The sequence below is a fragment of the Thunnus thynnus genome, chromosome 7 (assembly GCF_963924715.1).
Source record: "Thunnus thynnus chromosome 7, fThuThy2.1, whole genome shotgun sequence".
NCBI lineage: Eukaryota > Metazoa > Chordata > Actinopteri > Scombriformes > Scombridae > Thunnus > Thunnus thynnus.
This window is the reverse complement of record NC_089523.1, coordinates 17,586,726-17,601,747: the sequence shown is the minus strand read 5'-3', so window position 1 is coordinate 17,601,747 and position 15,022 is coordinate 17,586,726. Positions and strand designations below refer to the sequence as shown.

The 15,022-nt window shown below is 41.2% G+C and overlaps 1 protein-coding gene across 4 annotated transcripts in view; it reads right to left on the bottom strand.

Annotated features, from left to right (window-relative positions):
- Window positions 1-655: 655 nt before the first annotated feature.
- The window catches only part of LOC137186041 (lissencephaly-1 homolog), a 45,449-nt gene continuing 31,082 nt past the window's right edge, over window positions 656-15,022 (bottom strand). For all 4 annotated transcript variants that reach the window (XM_067594652.1, XM_067594653.1, XM_067594655.1 and 1 more), the window contains exons 6-11: window positions 11,217-11,385; window positions 8,949-9,051; window positions 8,591-8,819; window positions 6,340-6,441; window positions 6,048-6,204; window positions 656-4,039 (exon numbers count right to left, since the gene is read on the bottom strand). In XM_067594652.1, coding sequence (XP_067450753.1) covers window positions 3,966-4,039; window positions 6,048-6,204; window positions 6,340-6,441; window positions 8,591-8,819; window positions 8,949-9,051; window positions 11,217-11,385 — 834 coding nt within the window. In that variant the 3' untranslated portion in view covers window positions 656-3,965. The remainder of the gene's footprint in view (window positions 4,040-6,047; window positions 6,205-6,339; window positions 6,442-8,590; window positions 8,820-8,948; window positions 9,052-11,216; window positions 11,386-15,022) is intronic.

The following is a 15,022-nucleotide window of genomic DNA, read 5'->3' as shown; positions in this document are numbered from 1 at the left end:
CTTTAGATAAGTCTTGTATTTTAAAACGAGATTAAAATATATATTTCACTGGACTATCTCTAAAACGAGCTTTTAATAACATTTTTTTTTTTTTTTTACAATGCATACAATGTGCAATTTTAATACAGAAAAAAGCATACTTTTTAAAAATGAAGCACTGAATTTCTTTTGTAATTTGTTTGCAAAACTTGGTCAAAAGTTGAATTTTTCAATATTTAAGCATAATTTTAAACTGTAAAAGCTGTTTTTTTGAAGATAGACTATATTATTATTTTAAGTTTAAATTTTTAAACAACAGTATTGACACAATGCAATTATATAATTGCATTTTCAGGAATGGTTTAAAGTAAATTTGCTACTTTTTGTTGGTTTACTTTGCTTTTTTCACCATAATGTTCTCCTTTTCAAAAAATTGTATGTCCGCTGCTAAACTTTGTGCTTTTCTTTTACCATGTTTAACACTTTCCCTAAAGAAAATGGAAATATATTTTGATCAAATAAAAAAAAAAAAAAAAATCAAATTAATCTTCCCTTAATCATCATTTATTACAAGCAACTTCTGATTAATTATGAGTCACCTGTGCTAAATGAAAATGTAGCTCAAGATTGGTGAAATACACTTTCTCCAGAGCAAATTACGAGGACGACACAGATGCAGATTTCTTCTTTTATTATATCGCAAACAATAATGACATCCAGGTATATTGTTAACAGTTTGCTGAGTGAAGAGTGAGACCATAGTGGCGAAAACATCATGAGCTCTCCTGTAGGAGCTTGTTGTGCAGTCTGAAGCCCTCAGATGTGGTTCACAGGCAGGTTACAGAGGACAGGTGGACTTGAGGCCGGAGGAAACGACCCACAGACAGTGAAAAACCTGTCTGTGGGTCCCTTCACACACACCACACCACACCACACCAGACCAGACCAGACCAGAGAGCACAGGGATTGCTTGGGACCTGCGAATGTCAAAGGGGGGGTTTTCTTCAACAGGACACACACTTGCATACGACACCAGCAGCTGTGTTCCTCCGATTCTTACAAAAGAAACAGAACACACATCGTCCTGACCTTTGATTTACCGCCTTCCTTGCCTTGAAACCAAGGAAAGGAGGTGGTTTTTAATTTCTATTTTACAGTCTGGAGTGTCATAACGTGATCCTGAGGGAACAAGGATCATTTTCACAAGTTGGTCACATTGTATCGGACCAACAAGGAGGCTGATTTCTCGAGATAAACCAGATTGTACTGACAAATGTCTCCATTTTTGGCTTCAGCTAGAACATTTAACAACTTGGCATTTTTATCAACCATGCCAAATTGCACTAGAAGATTAGCTGATTCTCTCCTGGACAGAGAACAGCTTGTAGGAAAGGAGAAAAAAAAAACCTTAGTTGAGGGCGCACACCAAAGGGAGACATCAGTAATATTCCCTGAAAGAGAGAGGGTTTCTCCTTTGGAAAATCCTAGTCTGCCACAATCCCATTGCATTTACAGACGAAGGAGGCTGTAAACCTCTTTCAAATAGCATCACAAACATCAAAACCAGCCCTTCCACAACCGAGAAACAGAGCTGTCTGAACCTGCCGAGCCAGCCTTTTTCCTTTGAGCACACAGAGACGAAAAGTTTCTCTCCTCATCATTCAAACCAATTAGTCTCTGATAAGGCGGCTCTGGTATTTTTTTTGTTTTTTTTAAAAAGGAATATTGTTCTGACAGCTTTGCCTCTGGCGCAGGTTAACATGCAGCAGTGCTACATCAACAGGTCACATTAGGCTCACAGTAGCCACTAGCAGGAGCTTGAGCAGCAGATCACCACATCCAGTACACACAGGAAGAGGAAAACTTGGCAAAGAAGCTAAGATAAGAAGTTCAGTTAAGCAGTGGAAGTCTTTATTAGCCAAGAACTGCATTGGAATGAAAAGGCTAATCAAAAAAAAAAATTATAGGTTTATGCATTTATCAACATCATTAAATCTTAATGTTGTCTTTGATCGTCGTTAAAAGGACCAAAGATTTAGTGAAAACAGGGATGTGCAAGATTAATGAATCACCTTGCCAGCTTTAGTTAGAGGCAAGATGTTTCATTGTTTTCCTCCAAGGGGAGTGGAATGGTTGTTTTCTACAGCGTGGACTGGATTACAGTTATTTTCCAGTCTTTCCCAAAAGAAAAAAAAAAATAGCCGTCCTGTTTTAACTGTTACTGTTCCACAAAAGATCAAACGCCGAACGTTTGAGGAGAGCCACTCAGGAGACGTGTGCATACGTGTGTGTGTGAGGCGGTCTGTGGAAGTTCGCCTGTAGAGATCCTTCAGTACGTCAGCGTCAGACCGCTCTACAGACAAAAACAGCATACACAGATCACTTAGCATGTCCGCTGCTAGCGTTTCCTCACTAATCCTAAATTCCCATCCAGTTCATCCTTTAGTGCGATATTACAAAACTGCCAAATCTCTTAATAACAAGCTAAATTTACATTTCATATTTTCACAGAAAGCTGATCTTTTTTTTTTTTCTTTTTTTTCCTTTTTTTTCTTTTTTTTACTCAAAACCATTTTTATTATGCAGAACATATTTCACCCCTCAGAAATGTGATATCTTTGCACATCCCAGATATCAAACCTGGGGGGCTCACTTTGACTCCTCGTCATGCCTTTTTGCTTCCTCCTCAGGCTCTTGTTTGTAGCCTTCAGAGGCGCCATGGGACAACTGAGCATCTTCTATATAATTCCTATATTACACAAAACCCCCGCCAGGACCGACCGGTCAGGGTCCTAGAGGTGGGACAGAGGATTCAGTTCGACAAACGTCTGACATGCAAGGTCACGGGAAATGATCTCCTACAGAGGGGGAGACACACCCAGGGTCTTTATCAAGTGCTAGAGATTAGAAATGGTTTTAATCCCTGAACTCTGCTCAGGTTGCTGCTGTGACCCAGGGCGCTCACTGTCAGCAAAAAAAAAAAAAAGAAAAAAAAAAAAGCCAAACAGGCTAAATCGGGCTTCTGGTGAATAGCTCAGAGCTGCTATTCACAAAGCTAAGTTTAAAACATTTAATTGTTGACTGCAGATAATTTATTAAACGGGATAATTCATCTAAAGCCTAGCAGTAGTTCATGTGCCACCATGACAAGAGTACAAAGCTGTGTTTTTTTTTTAAGCCCCCGAGGTCCAAGGACAACAGTTTGAAACATTCGTATATACAGCCATTAAAATATTACCTAGTTCCACATGAAGAGAAATGGTATGCACACTTGAGAAGTGATGTTATAAAGCTACAGATTATTTCAATAACAAAGCCCCACAGACAATCTTATCGCATCGTATATGCTTTTTCCTGCCTTATCTCTCGAGAGTTTCACCAAGCTAGGCACCGACATACTACGACAGTGAAGGAGAGAAATAACAAAGAAAAAAAAAAAATCCTAAATAAAAAAATAGACAAAAATAAATCTTACACATAAAGACACTGTCATTTCTTAAATTATCGTTTTTTTTTTTTTTTAGTGCCCTACATTTTACACCCAGTCAAAAACATCTGCCTTCGGTTGGTCGGTAAGGCTGCGTGACAGACGGCCAGCCCTGTGTTAAACCTATGGTACTTCTAGACAACGTTATGTAAATTTACAGTATACAATTTTGGATTACCATGCAAGAATACTTTTTTGTGTAACATTTAATAGCTTGATCTACATCCAGGAATAATTTACATAGAAGGACAAAAGTTATTGGACCAGAGAGCGCGATGGGTAAATAACCATGGTGGTAAGTGCAGCCAAAGGAGATGAAGATGTGCGGGCGAGGTTTAGGTTAGGTGGAGGATGATGAGGAGGAGGAGGAGGAGGGGGGAGGTGGAATGAAAGGGGTGGTGGAATGGTTGGGAGAGGAGGAGGAGGAGGAGGTGGGTGGTGGGGATCCAGAGGAGCGCCTGGGTAATTGGGGTGTTGGTCCAATCCTCCGAGGTCCAAATCAGCGGCACTCCCACACTTTTACTGTTTGATCTACGCTCCCAGTGACCACGTAGGGAGCAGCCTTGTGGAAATCTGCGGAGGAAACAAAGATCATCAGAACAAAGAAAAAAAAAAAAAAAAGAGGAAATCAATCTTGATTATGATGAGAAATACTAAAGAATGAGACTACTGCACATATTATCCCCTCTTCAACCTCTTTCTATCACAATAATACTAATATAAAGATGAATTTAACGTCAACTAAGTGACTAACAGTCACCCTGACCCACTGACAAGCTCCAGTTTAACACCAACGGTCTCAACCTGTCGAAACCTTTCCACTTACACGACTATGAGTTGTTTGGGCTGCCGGACACATGATGATGTATTGTTTACTTGACTATCAACACTCACTTTCATTCTGTTTGATTCAACAAAAGCAGATGTGGACGTATACGTGCGCTGTTCCTTTGTGACCGGTCTGGGGATCAGGAGCAAACTGACGTTCATGAATTTAATTTCACTTAATCCAGATATTGTTCAAATGGGTCAAAATGAAGCTGAGCAGGTAACATTAAATATGAATGGGCCACCTAAGTGTGGGAAACACGTCATTCATCATCAAGTGATGATATCAAGCCATTGGAAACAGGTTCCAGACCTCTGGATCATCGCCCGTATTAAGATTTTTTCAACAAGGTTGAACAATGGAGCTTTTTGACGGCTTGTTCCCCCAGCTGGAAAAACAACGAGACTATCAGAGCTTTGCAGGTAGAATTAATAAAGGACACCATCTTCCTTTTCCACAGTGAAAAAACATTACATTCATGAAAAATAACAGTGGAAAGTGTTGATAACATCATCAACGCAGCTGTACAGGTCACTGCAGGTCGACTTCAAGAGGTCGACCTAGTGACAAACCGACCATGTCCTCAACGTTCCTGGTTGGTCTGCTACTAATGATTATTTTCATCATTAATTCATCTGTAGATTATTTTCTCGATGAATTGATCAGTAATTTGGTCTATAAAATGTCAGTAAATATCGATCACTGTTTCCAAAAGCCCAAAATGCAACCTCAGATGTCTTGTTTAGTCCCGACCAACAGTCCACAACCCAAAGACATTCAGTTTACTATCATAGACGACTAAAAAAAACAAAAAAAGAAAATATTCATTAAAGCTGGAATGAGATAATTTTCTGTTTTTTTCTCAGAGAACAATTCAAAGCAATATCAAAATAATTGGCAATCAATTTTGTCAATCGACTAGTTCTTCTTTGTTGCATATCATCCCTTTTCTCTTTTCCTGCCATTTCAAAAAAATAAAACAACTACCACTACTGAACTACTGAATTTGTTTATTTCTTCAATCATCATGAAAAACGTAAACTGCTCCGAGCGACCGCTACCACAGCTTTTGTGTCCACTGAAAATGACAAACAACATTGATACGTGACTCGCTACTGATTGGTTGGTCGGTGAAAAACAAAATGATCGCCCCAAACAGAATTTGCTCACAGGAACGACATGCAAATATATTTGGATTATCAGGTTATTAGAAAAGCTGAATGCCGACACATTTAAGGAAAAGTAATTGGTGTTGTATTGTGCGTACAGACAGGACAATGGTTTTAGAGAATAACAATTTTTTTTTTTTCAATGAACAAAGGTGCTTTGTCTTTTTCACACCGCTCCAGAATTCATCACATCAATAGCTCACAGCGATATCCTCTTTAGTTGAAGCAGGACTTAAGAGGCCTGGGTTTCAAACAGCTTGCCAAGGAAAAGTTGGCTGAAGAGCTCCTCAAGAGAATTCCTGAGCCTTGATCTGCTGAAAAGCCGCAGATTCGAGGAGGGGGAGGCGGGAAAATCCTGGAGCGCTTGTCTACCTCTTAAACCCCAGCTGCCAGTAACCCTCAGGACGCTCAACACACCGGCCGTGGAGAAGCTGAGCTTCTTTACAAATACTCAACCTTCCTCTACCACTAAACACTGAGCGTGAAATACGGAGGATCTTCACTCACCTCAAGAGACCAACTGAGAAAACAACAAGCTTTTTTTTGGAGAGGGGTTGGGGGGGTGGGGGAGGTGGCTGCTTACCCAGAGAGGTAACAAAGTGTTCGTGGGCACACAGGGTTTTCATGCAGCGTTTGTTCTTGTAGTCCCAGATCCTTAAGGTCTTGTCATCCGCACAAGTCACAATAAACTTGCCTCCTGGGTGGAAGAGGATACCACGCACCCAGTTGTCATGGCCAACCTGCGAGACAGACAGACAGACGCTGCTGACGACCAAATCATCTCACTGATGAAGCACAAATGTGAATGTGAAGCACTCTAGACCAAAAACATTAAATCTAATGGTTTAGGTTAGTAGCCTAAGATGGTTCCTCACCAGTGTCATAAGGCACATGCCAATGCTAACATCCCACATCTTGATGGTTTTGTCTCTGGAGCCAGACAGCAGGAAGGGGCCTGGCTTACCGCTCTTCTTGGACTGGTTAGGCACAAAAAAGGACAGAAAAAAACCTCAAAATGAAATATCAACAATGGTGCAAAACAAATACAGCATGTTTGTAATTTATTATTGCAACTCGGAAGAAAACATTTCATAATTAATGCAAAGAAAACAGATCATATTAAACATTATTATTCAAATAGATGCATTTTTGTCACAAAACCGTCACCTTCAAATATTGTAAAGAAAAAGTCAAAGTCTGATAATACAGGGCTGCTACTATTCATTAGCTTTACTACCGATCAATCTGCCGATTACTGTCTTGATTAATCGTTCAGTCTGTAAAATGTCAGAAAATATAGAAAAATGCCCTTTACAATTTACCAGAGTCCAAGGTGACGTCCTCAAATCTGACCAATTGCCAAAAAACCCAACAATGTTGCAGCAACTCCTCACATTCATGGCACTGAAACCAAAAATCTTTGGCTTTTTTGATTGAGAAGTGAATGAAATGATGAATATATTATCAAAATAGTTGCCAATTAACGTTCTCCCAATAGACTTAACGACTAATCTAAAGTAATACAAATTATTTTTTAAAGCAGTCTCTTTTTTAAAAGGAACTGCATTGTGGTCTTACATCGATTCCCGTTTCACTACAACAACAATAAAAAGGAAGTGAAGTGTAATTTAAATCCCCTCGTCATGAGTCACCATTAGAGTAGAGAGAGGTTCACTTAATTTACTACAAAATACAAGATGTTTGAAAGCTGCGTCAGGCGCTAACAGTCATTACATGCCAGATGGCTTTGACTGCATCAGCGGAGATTGTGTTCAAACAGCCTTGCAGGTACATGTAAACAATAACTAGAAATTTGGGAAAGGAGTCGTGTTTTAGTGTAAAACATCTCAGCGGAAACTGCATCAGAAGACACAGAGTAGCAGAACATCCCCGAATAAAAAACACTTGCGGGCGATTGTGAGTGTTTCACGTTGCTGGTAACTAGCACGAGAGCACATGTGCAAACATCTGTGTGACAACATCTGTCTCTCTGGCTTCAGGTCTGCCCAGAGTCAACAACTCCATCAGTCCAATTAACAGGCATTAATATGCTAATTCTGTACAGGTTTAATTTTAGTCGAGTCAGTTTTATTTATAAAGCACCAAATCACATCAGAAGTGATCTCAGGGCTCTTTTCACATAGATCAGGTCTAGACTGTACTCTTTATTTTACAGAGACCCAAAACTCCCCTGTGAGCGAGCACTTGGCGACAGCGGCGAGAAAAAAACACTCCCCTTTGAGTTTAGTTAAGTTACAAAAACAACACCAAAAATCTGCTTCTGTGCAAGTGAATCCTGTTTTTCACTTCTCACAACTGCTGCGAGGGAAAATATTGTTTTAATCTGACAAGGCCAGAATTGGACACAGTTGATCACAAGGCATGAGGAGGGAGTGTGGGCTGACTCTCGGTCATGCTGCACACACACATACACACACACACAAACACTCTTCATTTCAAACTGGTCTGTTAACATGGCTGTCAGTCTGAGCAGTGACGGATAAGACTCGCTGACATGGCTACGGATGTAGAAGGGGAACATACTCTCCGTCATCTTATAGCGTGAGAGAGACCATGTTATCACGGAGAGATCGGATCGAATAAAACTTTGTTTGCCTCAGTACTTAACCATGAGTTTACCTGTTACATCTGCTTTCACTCAAGGAAATACACAAGCTCCATCACGATGCTTTGTGTGAGACTGGCAGTGAATGGTTGTGTATATATAACAAATGCGTGACTGTGCGGCTGGTTTTTCTTGTCATTCATTGTCTCATTTGGGCCAAAATGTGGAAAATGTGTTTCCAGTTCCACCATTTCTCACCAGTTATCACATTCTGACTGCTCTGCTACTGATCGACTGTCCTCTCTGCTGTTCTTTCATGATCAATCACATTGAACATCATGAGTTTAATGGGTCATTTTACTTCTATGCCTTAATTTCAGTAATTGTACATCTACATTATGTCAATCTACTCTAACTAATAGTGTACCTGTGTGCTCCAACTGTGTAACTGACTTAGAAACTGCACAACGAAAAGACACGTAAAAAAAAAAAAAAAAAGACTCATACCCTCCAGACCTGAAGATGTTTCTGATAAACAGGAGGTCTGAGCAGTCTCTTACCTCAGAGCCTGTGGCGTCGAGGATGGTGGGGTAGGCGCTCTCTGGCGCCCAGGAGATGCACTCCACCACGTGCTCATGCTCCCTCAGTTCAGCCTTGCACTCTTTGGAGGCCACGACCCACACGCGCACCGTCTGGTCGTTGGAGCAGCTGGCAACCAAAGTGCCGTCCTGGTTGGGCCGCACCATACGGACCCACTCCCTGTGGCCTGTGAAGGTCTTCACACAGTAACTAATAGGCAAAAAAAAGAGAGAAAAAGTTATCACGTTGTCAGACTGGATGTGACTAATGAAACTGAACATCATGCTAAAACTGAGGTTTTAAGGATGGTTTATGGACGTCTTCAGAAAAAAAGCGTACCCAGTTGCAACCTCCCACATTTTCATGGTTTTGTCCCTTGAGGCAGAAATGATGTGGTCTCCATTGGGCATGATGGCTACAGACGAAACATTGTGGTCATGTCCTGGAAAACAAAAGACGAGAGCAAGAAGTCAGTTAAGAGCCACAGACTATTATAAATTAAAACATAATTTAATAATTTCAGACCTCAACATATGATCCCTTTAATCCTCACTTATTTCCTTTAAACAGAGGAATCGTACAGAAAATTCACTTTCCAGCCACAATATTCTATTTATTTATTTTTTTACGTTTTCAGCCACCAACAGCGCCAAAAAGCTCCGGGTTTGGGCGCAATTAGCCAATTAAATGACAAGCGAGGCGGCCAATTTGCTGGGGCTTACTTTGTTCCACGGAGAATAAGAGATGCCTAATTACCTAGGTGCTGGGCCATATTTAAGCTGCTAAACAGACGAAGACAACAGTAAGTATACTCTGAAAGGCCAGCTTAACTGAGTGCGTGTGAGTGTGCGTCTGTGCACGCGCACATGCCATCAGGCTATAATAATGGGTGGCAGCCACACAGAAAAGTGCTATCTAGTGCTGAAGAGGATAATTAAGCTGCTGTCCAAATCAGCTCTAATCTACTTCACCAGTTGGCCTCATGTTTTTTTTAAGATGTGAAAAAAGGTGGAGTGGATGGGAAAAAAAAAAAAAAAAAAAAGAGGAGGAAAGGTTGAGTACGACGAGTTAAAAGTGAATGAAGATGGAGAACAAAGCATCGGTTTAATAGAAGGAGGAGACCTTGATCTCTGCACTATAAGTTGTTTTTTTTTTCTGCGCAGCGTGAACGCAGCTCATCTGTTTGAAGAAGCGTGCCAGCAGCTCACACCCACCATTAAAGAAAAAAAAAAAAGAAAAAAAAGAAAGAAAGATTGGCAGCCAGTGAAATCTGTTGCTCACTTGCACAAAATGCCGGATTTACAACTCCGGCGAGCTTCTTGTCTGTTTGCCAAGAAGGTTTATTTATTTAATTGATATTCATTCATGGCAGCTTCACAGTCAGACATTAATGGGCGCTTCTAGTGGAGGTTTGAAGACGAGAGCTAAATAAATTGTGAAATGCTGAGGCTTCGTATTGTTTAAACTGCTGCTGGCTGGTGGGAAGGGGGGGGGGCGGCGGGGTGATTCCTATGGTGGTCCCTAAAATCAGAAGAGCCTGAAGGTACATGTACGCTATGCTGCCATCATTTACTTGGCAATTAGGGTGTTAAACAGGGGGGGGAGTACGCCTGAGGGCTGCTTCAGTGATGACATGACCAATGGCGTAGTAGATTCACTGATAGGAAAATGAATGTAGATGGGCTTATTAAAAAACCTGAAACGATTCTTTACTATTAAATGTTGTAAAGAGCCTGTAGGAGTATCCTGTGGCGGGGAGAGGCTACTAAGAGAGACGACTAAAACTGTCCATTTGTCAAGAGCTGCTCGTGAATCTCAGCAGAGGGTGAGGCTGTGAATTGGAGCAGACTGAGCCTCATCCACGGCATCAAATGTGATAACGAACAGCATCTGCATCACCTGAGCCCCGCGCACAGTCACAAGCTGGTTTTCACAAGCGACGTTTATACAGCAATGATGCGGAAACCATAACGAAGCGCGTTCAACACGGGTAACACGGATGGTAGCAGCTGTGATACTTGTCTGCAGATTTTGGACAATGCTCGTCTTTCTGCTTTATCTTGTCAAAAAAAGTGGGTGTCTGCAGGGTTCACCAAGTTAAATTGAAGAAATTTTAAAAGATATTTTTTGTATTTAGAAAGCCAATAATACTCTTGATATGATAACTTAAAATAAACATATCTCAATTAACCAAAATGAAACCAAAATGAAAAATGAGTGAAATTCTTTTAAGTTTGTAGCAAAAACAAACACTTGTCCATTATGCGTTGATGAGCTGCCTATCTACGGTAGCCAACAGTAGCGACACGGTTTGCTCCAGTTCTGATGGCGCTGACTGAAACTCCAAAACAAAGGATTCAACAGCCTCCTGCACGTACAGTCCACTGTCAAAGCAATCACACTCTCAGTTTAGAGATGTATAACATCTCCTGACAGCCTGCGATCGGATACAAAAACATTTCAACTAATATTACTTCCTGCAAGAGAAAATATTAGACTTTTATAAATTCAATTTAAGGAAACTTTTTTTTTTTGAGGAAATTCAATTAAATGCTTTTTAGGATCTGCAGAAACCCTGTTAAAGAAATTGTGTTTTTATCTTCTTACCATGCATGGTCCTGATGCACTCGAAGCCTTGGAAGTCCCACAGCTTGATAGTCATGTCTGCAGAGCAGGAAGCTAGCAGTTTTCCGGTCTGGTCAAAAGAGATGTCCTGCACCGAATCTGTGTGGCCCTTCAGTGTGCGTTCAAAGTCTCCTGTCTCGTAGTCCCACACCTGAAGACGAGCACATATATCAACTTTAGAGAGACCGACATATTACAGAACATAAAAAATAAACATCACCGCCTGTATACCGCTGAGAAACGCTCTTCTGTTCATTTCTGAGCTGAATCCCTTTCCAAACACCAGCAAAGCCCCCAAATGTCACATCATCTGTGGCCCCATGTCACTCTGTTTCTCAGCTAAACAGTCCAGCAGCCAAAATATGCTGAGAGGACAAACAGAGAGAACCAAGCTGAGCAGGGAAGTCACATTACAGCCTCGACAATAAGACATGCTGATGGCAGAATTATTAAAAATGACTGTACTGCCATGACTTTTGTCCCAAGAGCTCATACAAGCCACACCACACTCCCTTCATATATTGAATTACAGGATCTGTGACGCATTACTGTTGCTAATGGCCCAGACACATGTGCCAGGATGCTGATTAGGGTTACAGTTAGGACTGATAAAAGCCAAGAGAGAGTTTATTGTGCCGAGTACGCCACTGCCAGTTGGAGTACAGACAGAATATGGAGTGAATAGTAGTAAAGCCTGATTTTCTAGCCTGAGAAAGCTGTTATGTCCTCTCTGGCTTTCAAGCAGACAGACGGTTTGTCAGAGGGATAAACCCTCCTTGGTTCCTCTCTTGGGGTGGGGGATTTTGGGCAGACGGTTACAGGAGACCCCCACCCTCTCCTCCTCCTCCTCCACTACTCCCCCAGCCCTTCTGCCTCCCCCCTCTAAAGGAAGCTACAGACAGTGCAGATGGCCACGAGGTACAAAGTGCACAGGGGGGGTTTATCCTAGAGAAGATCAATGTAGTTAATGTGTTTGGAGGTACACCAGGTCTACTCATAACTGTATTCAGCAGCAGCATCTTAGGCACATAATCCATTGGCTGCCTGTAACTCAACTCTAAGAAACTGATCATTCTCACTGGCACTTCTTTAGAGCATCATTAACGCAGCTGGCTGCCAAACAACTTGCCCTATTTCACAATGATTAATAGTTTACATTCTTTCAGAGAAAATGCCTTGGATCTTAGTCATTCAAAGGCCAACAATAACACAAAGACTTTCTTTGTATGTGCCATTCATGAAGTAAACGACGGGTAAACTGACACACAAGCTCTTTGGCCCTTGTCTAAATTAAACCTGCCTCTGGTTGACATGTTTGAGCGAGCACAGCTCTGCACTCAAAACCTGCTGATTTACATACTGTGAAAGGTTAGACGTGAACTCGAGGTAACATCTCGCCATGCAAAGATCTGCCTCGTTAGCAGCAGAGGAGGAGAGAGGACGAGGAAAATGAAGGGGAGGATGATGCAAAACTAACAGAGTGAGGGACAATACAAATACAGGAGTGAGTAAGAAGAGAAAGGGCAAAAACAGGGTACAATTTGGCTTAGAAAGCAAAACCCTGTGACACTTAACACCGTGCACGCTGATGGGAAGAGAAATAGCAGGAAGACGGTCTCTATCCTGGTTCCAGACCCCTGACTCGCTGCCCACATCTGACTTGCTCAGCGATTTATAGGTCTAGGTTATAGGTCTGGAGTTGTGCCCATAGGTTGGAGAAATAACTGACTGTTGACATCACCTTCCTACATAGTGTGCTAACCAAGTAGCTAGTTAAACACATCCATGAACTACATAAAATAACCAAATATTTCCAAAGCGTAGATTAGATTCACACAGCTGTACAGAAATAACAACTCCTAAAACACAACATTTCATTGACTGTCCTGAAAATTGTTAACTTCTCTAAGGTTGCAACTAATTATTATTTTTATTTGATTATCTTCTCGATTAATTAATGTACCAGTTTATCTACTACACATTTAGCATTTAAAAATGCCTGCCAAAGTTCCCTGAAACCAAAAGTACCATCTTCAAATAGCTTGTTTTAATCAAACTAACAGCACAAACCAACAAAATATTCAATTTACTTTCACATAACACCAAGACAGGACGCAAAGTGAGAAGCTGGAAATAGGGATTTTTTTTTTTGATAATTGAACAATTGTTTCAAGCAGAAATGCCAAACATTTCCTGTTTGCAGCTTCTCAAATTTGAGAATTTGAGGCTTTTCTGTGTCGTACATGAGAGTAAACTAAATTTCTTTGTTTTTTTCACTGTTGATCAGACAAAACAAGACATTTGAAGACGTCACACATTTTTCCCTATTTTCTGACATTTTATATTTTAAAATAGTTGATTTCTCAATTAACTGCAGTTTCTGCGTTGTCTGAAAAATTAGTTGGCTGATAGACGTCTCACTACTCATTGATGAGGGCAAAACAAGACAAAACAGCTCTCCTCCCAAAAATAAAATCAGCCATCATAAGCATAATGTGAAACTCTGTAGCGTTCAGGCTGATTATCAGGCTGGGCGGCCTTTACTGGCGTGAGGTGGAAAGCAGATGAGCTCCTCAGTCAGTGACAGAGTGTAAGAGCTCAAAAGGTCTACTCCTCAATTAAAAATTCAACAGATCTGTTCAAAGGGAGGAAAGTAGGACACAAAGGGAGTGCAGGTCAGGCCACAGAGAGAGAAAAAGGCAGAGGTGCAAGAAGGCGGAGCAGAATTTTAGATGTCAGCCCAAGTCTGGCTCCTCCTGAGGCATGGAGGGCTCTGATGGTGGGTAGTCATGGTGGGGCAGCTGATGCTTAAAGTGGAGGATAAATGGAGGGTGGCAGAGGGAGGGAGAGGCGGTGTTGGAAAAGGAAGAAGATGCCAAAACGAGGAGAGGAATCCCTGCTGTGTGGGTGTAGCCGAGGAGGAAATGTACATGTGTCTCTTATTGTCTCATGAATAAAATACACAGAACAAACAGCTCAACAGAATATTGGTATTGTGCAGTGAGGCAAGGATGAGACGCTGCTGCAGAAATAGCCTAGAGACAGATCATGGAGTTTATATATGGAATCTAGGGATACATAGATGACAGAGAGAGAGAAATACATGTGTAATCCAGGGCGTGTCTACAGAGGAGAGTTAGAGCAGTGGAGGAAAAGCTGAGGAGCGAGGCATTAGAGAGAAGAAGTCAACAGAGGGAGCAAAAGCTGCCTCCAAGCTGATACTAAACTAAAATACCGCTGCGTTGATTATAAACCTGAATCCTATTGTTCTAATGTGGGGAGGACATGTGACAATCTGACAAAACAGCAACAGAAGACTGCAGTCTGTCTCACAAGCAGCCGCCTCTCTGCTGTCCAACAAGATGCTGTGATGGGGTTCATTTCCAAATTTCAAGTTGGCCTGATCTCTCAAGACAGACAGAGGAAGCTCCAACAATCAGGCAACTGATAAATCTTTACAATGTGTTTTTGTCTCTGAAACCAACATACAAAATTATCTTCAAACATTTCTCATGAGTAGAAATATTTGCTGTAGTCTACACATCTTCATGGAAACATTATCCTCCCCAAATATCACCCAAGCAGTGTGGTTATTTACACTCATGATATACCGAGAAACACCTTGTCTTGTGTGACTTGATGTTTTACACTAATGCTGAATTTATACTAATACTAAAAGTGTCGTGTGACAGCGTGTGGGCTGACGCTTTATCACATGACATTTTGTAATTATAGTTCAGATGTTACTATAACAACCAAAAGTCCAGCACAGCTGAGTTTTGTTTACA